The sequence below is a fragment of the Myotis myotis genome, unplaced genomic scaffold, assembly GCF_014108235.1.
Source record: "Myotis myotis isolate mMyoMyo1 unplaced genomic scaffold, mMyoMyo1.p scaffold_m19_p_1, whole genome shotgun sequence".
NCBI classification, from domain to species: Eukaryota; Metazoa; Chordata; class Mammalia; order Chiroptera; family Vespertilionidae; genus Myotis; species Myotis myotis.
The window spans coordinates 113,957,779-113,973,982 of NW_023416313.1; the positions used below are offsets into that span (position 1 = coordinate 113,957,779).

Consider the following 16,204-nt stretch of genomic DNA (forward strand, 5'->3'; position numbering starts at 1 on the left):
GAACATTTCATCCCAAAACCACAGAATATACATTCTTCTCAAGTACACATGGGTCATTTTCAAAGATGGACCATATATTGGGTCACAGGCAAAGTCTCTTCAAATTCAAGACAATAGAAATCATGTCAAGCATCCTCTCAGATCACAATGGCATAAAACTGGAAATCAACTAAAATAAAAACAATCCAAAAGAATCACACACATGGAGAATAAATAGCATGCTATTAAATAATAGCTGGGTTACCAGAGAGATCAAAGAAGAAATAAAAAACATCATGGAAACAAACGACAATGAAAACACAACAATCCAAAACCTATGGGATACAGCGAAAGCAGTCTTGAGAGGGAAGTTCATAGTTCTACAAGCCTACTGCAAAAAACAAGAAACAATGATAATAAATTACCTAACCCTACAACTCAAAGAGTTAGAAAGAGAGCAACAAGAAAATCCCAGTGTACACAGAAGGAAGGAAATAATAAAGATCAGAGCGGAGATAAACAACATAGAGACCAAAATCAATACAAAAGATCAACAAAACCAAGAGCTGATTCTTTGAAAGGATAAACAAGATTGATGAACCTCTAGCCAGGCTCACCAAGAAACAAAGAGAGAGGACCCAAATAAACAAAATCAGAAATGAAAGAGGAGAAATAACAACAGGCCCCACAGAAATACAAAGGATTGTTAAAAAAATACTATGAACAACTCTACTCCAACAAACTAGACAACCTGGAGGAAATGGACATATTCCTAGAAAAATATAACCTTCCAAAACTTAATCAGAAAAAATCTAAAAATCTCAATAGGCCAATAACTATGGAAGAAATTGAAGCAGTAATCAAAAAGCTTCCAGCAAACAAGAGCCCAGGGCCAGACAGCTTCACAGGGGAGTTTTACCAAACATTCAAGGAAGAACTAAAACCTATCCTCCTCAGACTATTGCAAAAAATTCAAGAGGAAGGAACACTTCCAAGCTCATTCTATGAAGCCAGCATCACCCTCATACCCAAACCAGATAAAGACAACACAATGAAAGAGAATTACAGGCCAATATCCCTCATGAATATAGATGCCAAAATCCTCAACAAAATCCTAGCAAATCGGATCCAGCAGTACATAAGAAAGGTCATACACCATAACCAAGTAGGATTTATCCCAGGGATGCAAGGATGGTACAATATCTGCAAATCAATAAACGTAATACATCACATAAACAAATTGAGAGATAAAAAACACAAAGTCATATCAATTGATGCAGAAAAAGCATTTGACAAAATCCAACACCCTTTCTTTTTTTAATATATTTTTTATTGATTAAGATATTACATGTGTCCTTATCCACACGTTACCCCCTAACCCCCCCCACCCCCACTCATGCCCTCAAACCCCCCCCCCCCCGTTGTCCGTGTCCATTGGTTAGGCCCATATGCTTGCATATAAGTCCTTTGGTTGATCTTTGCCCTTATCCCCACCCTCCCCTACCTTCCCTCCAAGGCCTGACAGTCCAATCGATGCCTCTCCATCTCTGGATCAGTCCTTGTTCATCAGTTTATGTTGTTCATTATATTCCACAAATGAGTGAGATCATGTGGTATTTATCCTTCTCTGACTGGCTTATTTCACTTAGCATAATGCTCTCCAGTTCCATCCATGCTGTGGGAAATGGTAAGAGTTCCTTTTTCTTCTTCCTCTTCTTAAAGAATACCTTTCAGCATTTCATATAATGCTGGCTTGGTGGTGATGAACTCCTTTAGCTTTTCCTTATCTGTGAAGCTCTTTATCTGACCTTCTATTCTGAATGATAGCTTTGCTGGATGAAGTAATCTTGGTTGTAGGTTCTTGCTATTCATCACTTTGAATATTTCTTGCCACTCCCTTCTGGCCTGCAAAGTTTCTGTTGAGAAATCAGCTGACAGTCGTATGGGTATTCCCTTGTAGGTAACTGAGTTTCTTTCTCTTGCTGCTTTTAAGATTCTCTCTTTGTCTTTTGCTCTTGGCATTTTAATTATGATGTGTCTTGGTGTGGTCCTCTTTGGATTCCTTTTGTTTGGGGTTCTCTGCGCTTCCTGGACCTGTAAGTCTATTTCTTTCAACAGATAGGGGAAGTTTTCTGTCATTATTTCTTCAAATAGGTTTTCAATATCTTGCTCTCTCTCTTCTTCTGGTACCCCTATAATTCTGATGTTGGTATGCTTGAAGCTGTCCCAGAGGCTCCTTACACTATCTTCATATTTTCAGATTCTTTTTTCTTTTTTCTTTTTCGGGTGGGTATTTTTTTGCTTCTTTGTATTTCAAATCTTTGACTTGATTCTTGGGATCCTCTTGTCTGCTGTTGTATCTCTGTATATTATTCTTTATTTCAGTCAGTGTATGCTTAATTTCTAGTTAGTCTTTTTTCTTAACCTCCAGCGTCTCACTAAATTTATAGGTGGTTTCCATAAAATTCTTGAAAAACCTTATAAACGTGGTTTTGAACTCTATATCCAGTCGTTTGCTTTCCTCCATTTCTGTCATTTGTGACCTGTTTCTTTGTCTCCACATTTTTTATGCTTCCCTGTGTTGGTAGAGTGGTTTTGTGTGCTAGGTGTCCTGTAGGGCCCAGTGGCTCAGCCTCCCCAGGTACCTGAGGTGGACACTCTTGGTGCACCCCCTTGTGGGCTTTGTGAACAGTCTTGTTGTAGTTATGCCTTGATTGTTGTAGGATCACTGGGAGGAATTGACCTCCAGGCCAATTGGCATTGAGAATCGGCTGTGTCTGCAGTGGGAGAACTTCTGTGCTGAAGACACTCTTCTGGGGCAAGACTTGCTTCAGTGGGGCTTTGGTGCTCACTGAGTCTGCCCCCTGAGTGTGTCCCTTATGGATCTGAGGAGTGGTAATCTGGATGGTCCCACTCTGGCCCCTGGGTACACTGGCTCTTGGATCTAAGGAGGTGCTAATTTAGCCTCGGCCTGAGGTTACTCGGCAGGACCTACGAAAAGATCTGCAGATTCCCCTTCCTTTTTTGGAGTTTGGAGGTGCCCAGATGAGGCCCAGCTGTGGAGCAATGCAAGCTGCTGTGGGGCCATGGCCTTCTCTTGGAAGTTCTGGGTCTGTCTGGCCCAGCTGCAATTTGTTAGGTAATTTTCAGGTTGCAAAGGACCAGGGCATTCATATGCAAAAACCTCTGCCGCAGCCTGGGTGGGGCGGGGTCTCAGGGAATCAAAGGGCGGAGCAAGCAGCTATCGCTGATCCTCAGCCCTGGCCTAAGGGGCCATGTGTCTCAGTGTCCCTGTAATTGCTGCAAGCCCCTCTGCGGGAAAGCCGCCCTCAAGTTCCGAGTTCTGCCTGCTGCCAGACAGTCCAGTTTCTCCCCGTATGAGTCCTGGGTCCCCAGAGACTTCCTGGAACTGGAGTTCAGAGCAGTCGGGAGCTTGTGACTCCCTCCCGATTCAAAAGACAGCTGTGTCCTCAGGTGCCAGCCCCTTTTCTCGCACGCACGCTCAAGCCTTCTACCTCTGCACTTTACTTCTGCAGCTCCTCTGGGTCTCAATGTGCTTTTCTCTTTCCTTCTAGTTGTAGAATTTCCACTCAGCCAGCCTTCCTGTAGTTCTGGAAGATGTCTGTTTTGTCTTTTCGTTGTATTTTTGAAGTTGTTGTGGGAGGCAGCAATTTCTGGTGTTTACCTATGCCGCCATCTTGGTTTTCGTTCCCAACACTCTTTCTTGATTAAAACACTCAGCAACATAGGAATAGAAGGATCATACTCAACATAATAAAAGCCATACATGACAAACCCACAGCCAACATCATAATCAATGGTCAAAAACTAACACCATTTCCCCTGAGAACAGGAACAAGACAGGGATGCCGCCTCTCACCACTCCTGTTCAACATAGGACTGGAAGTACTAGCCATTGCGATCAGACAAGAAGAAGAAATAAGAGGCATCCAAATTGGAAAAGAAGAAGTAAAACAGTCCTTATTTGCAGATGACATGATACTGTACATACAGAACCCTAAAGACTCCATCAAAAAATTATTAGACTTAATAGATGAATTCGGCAATGTAGCAGGATACAAAATTAATGCCAAGAAATCTATGTCATTTCTTTGCACCAATAGTGAACTTATAGAAAGTGAGACTAAAAAAGCAATCCCATTTACCATCCCACCAAAAAAATTAAGATACCTAGGAATAAATTTAACTAAGGAGGTAAAAGACTAATATGCGGAAAACTACAGGACACTGAAAAAAGAGATAGAGGAAGACATAAACAGATGGAAGAACATACCATGTTCATGGATTGGTAGAATCAACATCATCAAAATGTCCATATTACCCAAAGCACTCTATAGATCAATGAAATCCCCATTAAATTACCAATGGCATATTTCACAGATCTAGAACGAACGCTCCAAAAATTCATCTGGAATAAAAAAAGACCTCGAATAGCTGCAGCAATCCTGAGAAAGAACAAAGTAGGTGGGATCTCAATACCAGACATCAAGCTGTATTACAAAGCCACCGTTCTTAAAACAGCATGGCACTGGCACAAGAACAGACATATAGATCAATGGAATAGAATAGAGACCCCATAAATCGACCCAAACCACTATGCCCAATTAATATTCGACAAAGGAGGCTAGAGCATACAATGGAGTCAAGACAGTCTCTTCAATAAATGGTGTTGGGAAAATTGGACAGAAACATGCAAAAAGATGAAGCTAGACCACCAACTCACACTATACACAAAAATAAACTAAAAATGGATAAAGGACTTAAACGTAAGACAGGAAACCATAAAAATACCAGAGGAATCCACAGGCAGTGAAATCGCAAACATATGCCAAAGAAATTTCTTCTCTGATACTGCTCCTAGGGTAATGGAAACTAAAGAGAAAATAAACAAATGGGACTACATCAAAATAAAAAGCTTTTGCACAGCAAAGGAAACCATCAACAAAACAACAAGAAGGCCCACTGCATGGGAGAACATATTTGCCAATGATATCACCAATAAGGGTTTAATCTCCAACATTTACAGGGAACTCATGCAACTTAACAATCTACACTAATAAAAGAGAAACATGGTAATTGGAGTACAACCGCTACCCTTTTCATTGGCTAATCAGTGAGATATGCAAATTAACTGTCAGCCAAGATGGCGGCCGGCAGCCAGGCAGCTTGAAACTAACATGAGGCTTGCTTGCTTCAGTGACGGAGGAAAGCAACCTTCCCCGCCTTCAGCTGCAGGCCTCTGAGCCTGCAATTTCAAACATTGTAACTGATACCACGAGACTTCAGCCAGGAGATTCGCAACATTGTATGCAAAGGCCAGAAACCTACTTTCAGCTGAGGCTTGGAGCCAAGCCTCAAGCTAAAGCTGGCCCAGAATAAAAAAAGAAAAATGGAGCGGTTGGGAACTTCAGTCACTCCCAGCCTGAAACAGCCCTCAGTCCCTCACCCAGACTGGCCAGGCACCCCAGTGGAGACCCCTACCCTGAATGGTGTGTGACCAGCTGCAAACAGCCATCATCCCCTCACCCAGGCTGGCCAGGCACCCCAGTGGGGACACCCACCCTGATCCAGGACACCCTTCAGGGCAAATCAGCCAGCCCCACCCGTGCACCAGGCCTCTACCCTATATAGTAAAAGGGTAATATGCCTCCCGGCAGCGGGATCAGCGTGACAGGGGGCAGCGCCCAAACCCCCTGATCGCCCTGCAGCTCTGTGTGTGACAGGGGGCGGAGCCACAACCTCCCTATCCATCCTGCTCTGTTTGTGACAGGGGAAGGCGCCCCAACCCCCTGAGCAGCCCTGCTCTGTGCCTGATAGGGGGGAGCTCCCCGACCCCCCCCCCCCACGGGCCCTGCTCTGTGTGTGACGGGTAGAGCCATAACCTCCCCATCGGCCCTGCCCTGAGTGTGAGAGTGGCGGCGCCCCAACCCCCTGATGGGCCCTGATCTGTGTGTGACAGGGGGCGGTGCCCCATCTCCCCTATCGCCCCTACTCTGAGCGTGACAGGGGGCAGCGCCCCAACCCCCTGATTGGCCTTGCTCTGTGAGTGACAGGAGGCAGTGCCCCAACCCCCTGATTGGCCCTGCTCTGTGCATGACAGGGCGTGGCGCTGCAACCTCCCCATCGACCCTGCCTTGAGTGTGACAGGGGACGGTGCCCCAACCCCCCAATCGGCCCTACCCTGATCGTGACTGAGGGTGGCATCACAACCTCCCAATCTCCCTGCTCTGTGCATAACGGGGCGGCACCCCAACTCCCCAATCGGCCCTGCTCTGAGCCCGACCAGGGGCTGCACCTAGGGATTGGGCCTGCTCTCTGCCACCCGGGAGCAGGCCTAAGCCAGCAGGTCGTTATCTCCCAAGGGGTCCCACACTGCGAGAGGCAACAGGCCAGGCTGAGAGACCCCCCCCCTCCCCCCGAGTGCACAAATTTTTATGCACCGGGCCTCTAGTAGGAATATAAACAATCCAATCAAAAAATGGGCAATGGACCTAGATAGACACTTTTTGAAAGAGGACATACAGAAGGCCGAAAGACATATGATAACATGCTCAAAGTCACTAATTATACGAGAGATGCAAATCAAAACAACAATGCAGTATCATCTCACACCTGCCAGAATGGCTATCATCAACAAATCAATAAACAACAAATGTTGGAGAGGATGTGGAGAAAAAGGAACCCTTCTGCACTGCTGGTGGGAATGCAGACTGGTGCAGCCACTGTGGAGAACAGTATGGAGTTTCCTCAAAAAACTAAAAATGGAGCTCCCATTTGACCCAGTGATCCCACTTCTAGGAATATATCACAAGAAACAAGAAACACCAATCAGAAAGGATATATGCATCCCTATGTTCATAGCAGCACAATTCACCATAGCTAAGATTTGGAAGCAGCCTAAGTGCCCATCAGCAGATGAGTGGATTAGAAAACTGTGGTACATATACACAGTGGAATACTACAGTGTGGTAAAAAAAGAAGGAACTCTTGCCATTTGCAACAGCATGGATGGAACTGGAGAGCATTATGCTAAGTGAAATTAGCCAGTCAGAGAAAGATAAATACCACATGATCTCACTCATTTCTGGAATATAGAGAACAACATAGACTGATGAACAGGGACAGATCCAAAGACAGAGAAACAGCGATCTGACTGTCAATTCCCAGAGGGAAAGTAGGGGAGGGTGGGGGTAAGGGGAAGAGATCAACCAAAGGACTTGTATGCATGCATTTCAGCGAAACCAATGGATATGGACAACAGGGGGATGAGAACATGAGTGGGGGGTGGGGGGGGTTGGTGGTTAATGGAGGGATGAGGACACATTTGTAATACCTTAACCAATAAAGAAATTAAAGATAAAAAAATAAAAGCAGTTCCTGCTAACTTTGGAAAGTAAAAAAAAAAAGCTCAACAGTATGAAAAAAGATATAGTAACTATGAACAAAGAACAGTCTGAGATAAAGAATGACATAACACAAATAAAGAACACATTGGAAGGAATACACAGCAAATTAGGGGAAGCTGAGGATCAAATCAGTGAATTAGAAGACAGAGTTGAAAATATCAATTAGAAAACCAAAAAGAAAAAACAATTAAAAAACAGGAGGACAGCTTAAGAGAGCTGTGGTACAATGTGAAATGTAACAATATTAGAATAGTAGGTGTGCCAGAAGAGGCAGAAATGGAGAAAGGCATAGAGAAGGTGTTTGAAGAAATAATGATAGAAAACTTCCCCAACCTGGTAAAGGAAAAAGTCACACAAGTTCAGGAGGCACAGAGAACCCCAAACAAGAAGAACCTAAACAGACCAACGCCCAGACACATCATAATTAAAATGCCAAAAATTAAAGACAGAGAGAATCTTAAAGGCAGCATGAGAAAAGAAAAATGTTACCTACAAAGGAGTTCCCATAAGGCTGACACCTGACTTCCCATCAGACACTCTACAGGACAGAAGGGAATGGCATGAAGTACTCAAGGTAATGGAAAGCAAGGATCTGAGTCCAAGATTACTATATCCAGCAAGGCTATCATTCAAAATAGATGGCCAAATAAAGAGCTTCCCAGACAAAAAAAGGCTAAAGGGGTTCATTACCACCAAGCCAGAATTATAAGAAGTGCTAAAGGAATTGCTGTAAGGGATTGCTGAGAAGAAGAAACAGAGAGAAAAACCTAGCTATACAGAATTAAAATGGCTATAAATAAGTATCTCTCAATAATTACCCTAAATGTAAATGGATTAAATGCTCCAATCAAAAGGTATAGAGTAGCTGAATGGATACAAAAGCATGACCCAACTATATGCTGTCTACAAAGACCCACCTCAAAACCAAAGACACACACAGGATGAAAGTGAAGGGATGGAAAAAAATTTTCCATGCAAATGGAAAAGGAATAAAAGCTGGAGTAGCAATACTCATATCTGACAAAATAGACTTTAAAAGCATCATGCTAAGAGAAATAAGCCAGTCGGAGAAAAATAAATATCATATGATCTCACTCATTTGTGGACTATAATGAATAACATAAACTGATGAACAAAAATAGAAAGAAAAAAATTCTAGAATACAATAGAAGTAATCCTGTTATTTGCAGATTTTTAATATTTCCTACAACTTTTGTGATATCATACTATGCTAGTACAGTTTTGGTAATACTATACTTAAAATTCTTTTATTCTTGAAATATTAATGTTTATTGCTTGTAATATTATTATATGTAAGATCATTTTTCTTAAATAATTGATGTTTATTGCATGTAACATTGTCATATTTAAAATCATTTTTCTTGAGATATTACTGTTTATTGCATGTAGCATTATTATATTTAAAATCGTTTTACTTGAAATTAAAAAAAAACTGGAAAAAATAAACTTCCTTAGAATCATGAATCTTTTCCATGTGCCCAAATCACTTAAAATTTTTGGTGTTGTATCTCTCTTACCACTGACCTATAAAAGCCCTGGAGGCCAGGCACCATGTCTGATTTGTTCACGATTGACTTCCTGCTGCTTAAAATAGTGCCTGGCAAATAGACACAAGTTATTTGTTGAATGAGTAAATGCAAATGTAGAAGCAATTTATTAAAAAAAAAACACAACCCAGCCCATCATCCTTCCATGGCATTGCATAGTATTTCATGCTTGCCTAAGAGCAGCTATTGTAGGGGGGAGGGTTTGATGAACTTAAGCAACCTGACAGAAAATAAGGAACTCACTCAACATGTAACTCTAACCAGGGACATATCTTTAAATTATCTGCTGATTCCTTAGAAATTTTTTACATTTTACATAGTTGTAATTCATGTGTTAACTTTTAATTCTTCTTTTTATGAATTCCCACATTTAATCATTGTCTGCTTGTTATATTTAAAGGTAACATAGAGTTACATCAATAGATCATGATTTTCTTAGCCATTTTCTAACTGTTAGGCTTTTTTGGTTAGTTCTGAATGTTTGGTATGCTATGAATAGAAATAATGCAAAAACTCTTCATAAATAACTTTTTATTTCAAATTATCTCCTTGAGGAGTATAAAAGAGGAATCAAAGCATATGACCAATTTATATTCCTTCATATAGATAGCCAGAGAGTTCTGAAAGGAAAGAATCAATATGTAATACCATTGAAAATGTATAATATAAGCCTCTAATTCCAGGTAGCCCTACCAACATTGGGTTTTATAGTAGTTTAAATTGATTTCTTGAAGAGTAGTAGATAATAACTAATATTTATTGAGCTCTTTCTATGTGCCAGAGACTTCTAAAGATTTGACATGAATTTTCATATTTAATAATCACTATAAACCTATAAGGTAGATACTATTATTATCCCCCTTTCATTTATTTTTTAGTAGTAGTAGTAGTAGTAGTAGTGCCATCTCCCTTTTAGAGATGAAAGAACTGAGGCTGTGAGTTGCCCAAATCAAGTAAATTAACACAGTTTACATGTAGATGTACTGATCCAGAACTTGTACTCTTTTTTTTCAATCCTTACCCAAAGATATTTTTTCCATTGATTTTTAGAGAGAGTGGAAGGGAGGGAGGAAGGAGGTGAGAGAGAGCGAGAGAGAGAAACATCAATGTAAGAGAGGAGGTGCCCCCACTGGGGTGGAGATTGAACTCGCAACTCAGGTACATGCCCTTGACCAGGAATCGGCAGACACTCTAACCACTGAGCCATACCAGCCAGGACAGAACCAGTACTCTTAAACACCATGAGGTAATGTTTTCTGATTGTTGGTGGTAATGTTTTATTTTTTTACCCAAAAAGAAAAATTACTATTAAAAATAAAAACTGAAAGTAGCCTTTCTGGTGTCAGAAGTATGGCATAATTTATTGCTAGTAAGGTCATTGTTTTGTTGAGGTAAGTATCTAGATGGACCTTTTGCCTAGGAAAGATCAACTCCCTGAGTTTAGCCTGAGTGGGCCATGAGGATACAAAGAGATCAGTTACTCCGCATAATAAAATGGGAGAAATTTAAATGTCCATCATATGCCCTAGAAAAGAATGAGCCTGGGAAAGAAAAAGGTGGAGCGAGGTTGGTGAAAAGAACTGAGATGGGATGTATCCCAGAAACATGGCAGGAGGCAGGGGACTTCCAGAGGACATGGCTGATGAGAAGTTTCCTGAGATAGTAGAGAAAGGCTATTATTTCCATAAGCAGTCATGTATGCATTGAATTTGAAGTTGTTTTCTGCTTTGCACTATAGCCTTCCATTAACTCTAAACATTTCATGCAATTTGAATCCAACCATCTGTCTTAGTGGAGGGCTATTTGGAGGAATGAAGGATGAGGAGTGGCACATTATGGGCAAGAGGGCAACAGCCAAAGGGTCAGGGGACAGTAGACAAGCAGGCTGCATTATAGGCAGACCCAGGATACACAGAAGCAATCTTGGAAACCCTTGGAGAAATTGAGGTCTCAGGACTTCCCGCAGTGGTTGAGAATGGGGCGTGGGCCATTTTGTATTAAAAGAGTGATCTCTAAACTTAAGTTGTTTGGAGTTGTCCAGGTTGGAAACTTCTGGGTTATAGTCAAGTGAGAAAGAACTTTGTTGAACCTCAATAAAAGAATTGTGATTTATTAGCAGCATTGGTCAGTCTCCTCCGTGGATATACGGTAATTAGCTTCCAGAACACCAGACTCTTCCGGTTTTCTTCCTACCTCATCAGGCACTCCTCAGTTTCCTTCGAGAGTCCCTCCTTTTCTTCCTGATCTCTTGTTGACAGTGTGCCTTAGGGCTCAGGCCTCCATTCTCCTCTCTATCGACACTCAGTCGCTTGATGGCCTCATCTACTCTCATGCTTTAAATACCATCCATATGCCAACAGTTCCCAGATTTATATCTCCCAGACTCCTCTCCTGAACTCCAGACCCATATAATCTATTGTTCACTTGAAATCCCCACTTAGAGGTCTAAAACCCATCTCAAACTTAACATTTCCAATATTACATTTCTGATCTTCTGTTCAAAAACTTCACTCATGGCCTTTTTAATTTCAGTTGATGGCAACTCTATCCATCCTTTCGAGCCCCAAATCATGGAGTTTTCCTTTATGAGTGTTTTTCTGGTATATTCTATCTTGAATTTGACAGGAAGCCCTATTGTTTTTACCTTTAGAATATATCCAGAATTTTTCCATTTTCACCATCTACTTCTACCACCAAAGTCAGAGCCACCATCGTCTCTCAGCTGGTTGTCACAGAAGTCTTCTAACTGACCTCCCTGCTCCGACCTTTCCCTCCCTACCAGCCAAGGGTTATCCTTTTTTTTTTTTTTTTTTTTTCTATTTAAAATACTGTTTATTTGTGATTTCACATTAATTAGCATTACATCTAAGAGCAATATCAGATATCATTTATACATTTTCCACAGGACACAGAAATTCATTGGCTCATTCTTTATGCCAAAGCAAGTAAATAGAGGCATTAGCAAAAGGTGCAAATAGTTCACTGTTGTAGTTTAAAAAATATTAATGCACGCTGCATTCATTTAAGATATATATATATTTAAAAAGTTATGGAAAAGCATAGTTCACAGGTTACTGTTTCTACATTACATTGTAATACAACATAAATGATGTAGAACATAAAAAACCCTCAAATACAGAATTAAACTGAAAGTGTGCACTAAGAGATTAAAACACCGATTCCAGTAGTTGGTGAGATTTAGGATGAAATTTCCAGCTGTTTCAACTTTGCTCATCATGCACACACAGCCAAACAGAGCCAGCCCAGAACACACAGTTAACAATGTAATATTTTCATGCCAACTCATCCTCCAGAAACACTTTGGATTATTTTTACCCACTGATCACTTTCGATCATTGATTTTACATTGATTTGTGACATCACTTGGGTGAAGGGGGAAAAAACCATATTAATCCTAGGTTTAATTTTTTATTTACATTAGAAAGAAAATTAACTGAAAGGATAAAAACATTTGTAAAAATTAAGAAGTGGTAGTTTTATCACTAGGGGAGGGAGGTTAGACCTACTGACTTTTTCTAGTGCTGCCTTCTAACGATACATCAGTTCCAAGTATATGACCCTTTATAACTGAACTAACAACCAAGAAATACAAAGATTTTGGTAGAGAAGCAGAATTTTAGAAATTTGGGACTGGTTTCGAATAAATTACACTTCAAATCCTATTGTGACTGTGAGTCATTATCAAACTAGAATTCTTCTATTCATGACCCCTCATTTGTCCCCTCCATTCTTTCTTCACTTTCTCATTCTTTTCCATTTCATTTGGTTATCATATGAGAGCTTCTTCATTCATTAGCAATACTAAGAGAAAAATACATTGTAAGGTTCAAATATGAATCTAGTTATACCTTAAATCCTCTAATCATGTTGATACCAAGTCCCTGGATTCTTGAGTTATATTTGAGTATATTTAGTACCAAGCAGCCTCAAATCTGCTCTGTTGTTAAATGATTGGCTAATTTGCTTATGACATTTTTATACTGAATGGTATACAAACATCTCGACATACAAAAATCGTTTTTGCCAGAGTTAAACTAAATAACCCATGGTAAGTGTACAAAATCCCCTTTGTTGAAAAATAAGGGGCTTTCTAAATGAATAAAAAAGGACGTTCTCAAAAATTATATTTTACTAAAATGGCCTTTTTTGGCAAACAAAGTTACTTCAGGTGAGGAAATTTTATACTATGAATAAAATTCCAAATGAATCTTTTCTTATATATATTTTTTTAAAAAAGTATGTGCCAGTGTATACTAATGCTATAGATGCTTATCTTAGAAGCTTTTTAAAGCATTCTATTAATGCCCATTGAAACAATGGGAACCAAAAAGGTACAGTCGATAATAAATGATAAAAAATTATAATCTGATTACCAAGTAAAGCAGGTGTAGAGAAATAAAAATTCTCTCCCTTGTTCACTGGTAATTTCTTTCCAACAGATATAGAGAAGGCCTGAAGTAATTCAGACAGATATCTGTTTGTGGTGAGTTATAACACTTCATGAAGGTAGCGCTAATCAAAACTAGCAATTTTTTAAAAATTCAAAGCCTTTTTTGACATATAAAACGAGAGATGAATTTGAAAGCTTTTCTTCATAATATGTTTTTCTTTTAGTAAAACCCCTTTCCAGTTCTCAGAGTCCAGTTTGCTACACCCCCCCCATCTGATCTACCACTGCATATTAATGATCAACTTAAATGTGGTATTTAAATGTGCAACGTCACATTGTAATAATAATAATTATAAAAAGACTTCCTTTAGGCTTCGACTTTCTCCTTTTTTTTGTTCTTTTTCAGAAAAGAAGGAGTACGGAATTTCTTCTTTTTCTTGGATGGTGATTTTGAAGGCGAGCCTTCAGGTGACAGGACTTCTTCAATTTTCTCAGGAGACTTAATGGTAATCTCTATGTTTTCTATGGTTGTGCTTGTGGTTAACCTGCTTACTTGCTTAGCAAGCTCATCCTCAACATCATGCATGTCATCCTTGCCGTTCACTACCATGACAGGCACTTCCATGGAGATGAAGCTCTTGGAAAATAGCTCATGGTTTTCTTCTAATTTTTCAGGGATATTTTGCGGTGACTGAGTTTGAGACTGAATTTGTGAAACACATGAAGCGTCATCTGAGAGTAATTCCTGCTCAGCATCTTCCAGGCCTTGCTGTTTACGTTCGATTGTCTTCTTATACTCTTCAAGTTCTCCTTCTGTGAGATGGCTAAAGGGGTTGGGAGGAGCTGGTGGGCTAAGATCATCATCTTCGAACTGCATGGTAGATGGAGGCTTATCTACAACAATTCCAGCAAGTAACTGAGATTGCGGTCCTGCTGTTTTCAGGTCATATCGGTTTTGTTCTCGAATCTTGTTTCTCTTTTCTAGTACGTCATTTGGGTTTGTGTTTAAAGGAACAAACTGATTTGGATCTTCAATTTTGATAGGTGTTCCACTGCTAAATTTAGAAGAGTCCTCTGCTTTCATCCATGTGATTTTGGTCCTGGGACTGGTTTCCCCATTCCGAGACTCCTCAGGCACATTCACTTTCATGTAAGTATTTGGTGAATTCAGCCATCTGGTTTTCTCACGCTGCTGTTTCTGTGCCATGTATTTGAGAGGAGAGAGTGGTACTGTATCGTCTTCAAAGGAAAAAGCAGTCACAGTTGCTGGAATTTCCACATCACTCTTGTGCCTAGGCTTCTCTCGAATAAGAGGATGCCTATATGCATAGCCTGTCCTGTATCCCAAATTGTCCAGAGTCCTCATCAGTCCTTCAAATTCAATCTCGCCAACCTTCCATTTTTGATGGGAACCCATGTTCACTCCCCCTCCTCCAGACACTGCGATGGTGTGAGTGAAAGCTTTATATTTCTGAAGATCCAGTACAACCAGATTGTCTACTCCACCTGCCCCTGCTAATGCCCGAACCTGAATCTCACAGGCCATTTGCACATTAAAAATATAATGAAAAGCCTCCTCAACTGTTTCTCCAAGTGCTACCACACCGTGATTTCTGAGTACCAGCACCTTACAACTTGGCCCCAGAACTTTCTGCAGTTGAATTCTCTCCTCCTGTTCATCAAGTGACCCTTGATAGTCATAATAGGCAACATCTCCCAGGATCAGGGACTCTTGAGAAATTGGAAGGATTCCACATTTCATGGAGGATACAGCTGCTGTTGCAAGGGTATGGATGTGTATCACACACTTAACATCAGGACGTGTTGAATAGATTGCAGCATGGGGACTGAATCCTGCATAGTCAATTTTCAAGTTAGTACTTCCCTGATCAACCACTTCTCCTATTATATTGACTTTCACCAAATTGGAGGCTGTGGCTTCAGAAAAAGACAGGCCTCTGGGAATTAGGATAATGTGGTCTTGCTCCTTACTTATTCTTACTGAGATGTATGTGTTTGCCAGGTGTGCCCATCCAAACAAGTCGACAAGTCTGTACAGGCTGGCAAGTTTACAGCGAGTAAGTTTCTCTCCCTTCACGTAGGAGGATGTATCTGCCCCAGGAAGATCATTGATAGGTGTGACCATGCCGAGACTCAGGGGAGGTGAAGTAAAGCCCGAAAAAGAACTGGCCATGATGTAATCTGCAATCTGCTGTAATGCTAGTAATCCAGTCGGGTTTTGGCCTTTCTTCATCTGTTCTTGAATAAGGCATTCCAGGTCTTCCCGAAAGGCAGGACTTTGCAAGATCTGAGTAACTCGTTTCCTCTGTTCCATCATATTGAAGTCTTGTCGTAGATCAGGAGACATGTTCCTCTCTCTGATGTATTCTGGGTCATTTTCATTGATGCGGTCAAAATACCTCTCTTTGTGAGGCATGCTGGGAGGAGGAGGAGTAGTGATCACGCCTTGGCTGGCATCTGAACTCATGCTTCAAGCCTTCTGATTCCCCTTATCTCCGAGCGCGCAGCCGGCTTTGTGCTCCCCTCCCTTTCTCCGCGGCCGCCGGCGCTGCAGCGGCCGTCTGATCCGCCGCCGCCGCTTCTTAAGCGCCCCAAGGCTCCAGCGGGGAGGGCAGGAAAGGGGAGGAGGCGTGAGGAAGGTGGGACTAGGAGCCGAGCCCCGGGCAGCAGGAAGCGGCGACACCTGAGTCGCCGACGCCTCTCGCTCCGGTTCTCAAAAATATCATTTAAACCCCACTCCTTCCCCGCGCGCCCCGAGTGCTGACGACCGTTACGGGCGGCGGACCGCGGTCTGGGGT

The 16,204-nt window shown here is 41.3% G+C and overlaps 1 protein-coding gene across 2 annotated transcripts; it reads right to left on the minus strand.

The window, feature by feature from the left end:
• Positions 1–11,991: 11,991 nt before the first annotated feature.
• LOC118675356 (gamma-adducin-like) lies at positions 11,992–16,204 on the minus strand. Of its 2 annotated transcripts, none has more exons than XM_036347982.1 (2): positions 14,914–16,204; positions 11,992–14,730 (listed from the first exon to the last, which is right to left on the minus strand). In XM_036347982.1, the coding sequence occupies exons 1-2, from the start codon at positions 15,871–15,873 to the stop codon at positions 13,753–13,755; spliced, it is 1,938 nt and encodes a 645-aa protein (XP_036203875.1). In that variant the 5' UTR covers positions 15,874–16,204; the 3' UTR covers positions 11,992–13,752. The 2 variants fall into 2 exon arrangements, with proteins under 2 accessions (XP_036203875.1, XP_036203868.1); XM_036347975.1 differs by having other exon boundaries at positions 11,992–14,045; positions 14,142–16,202.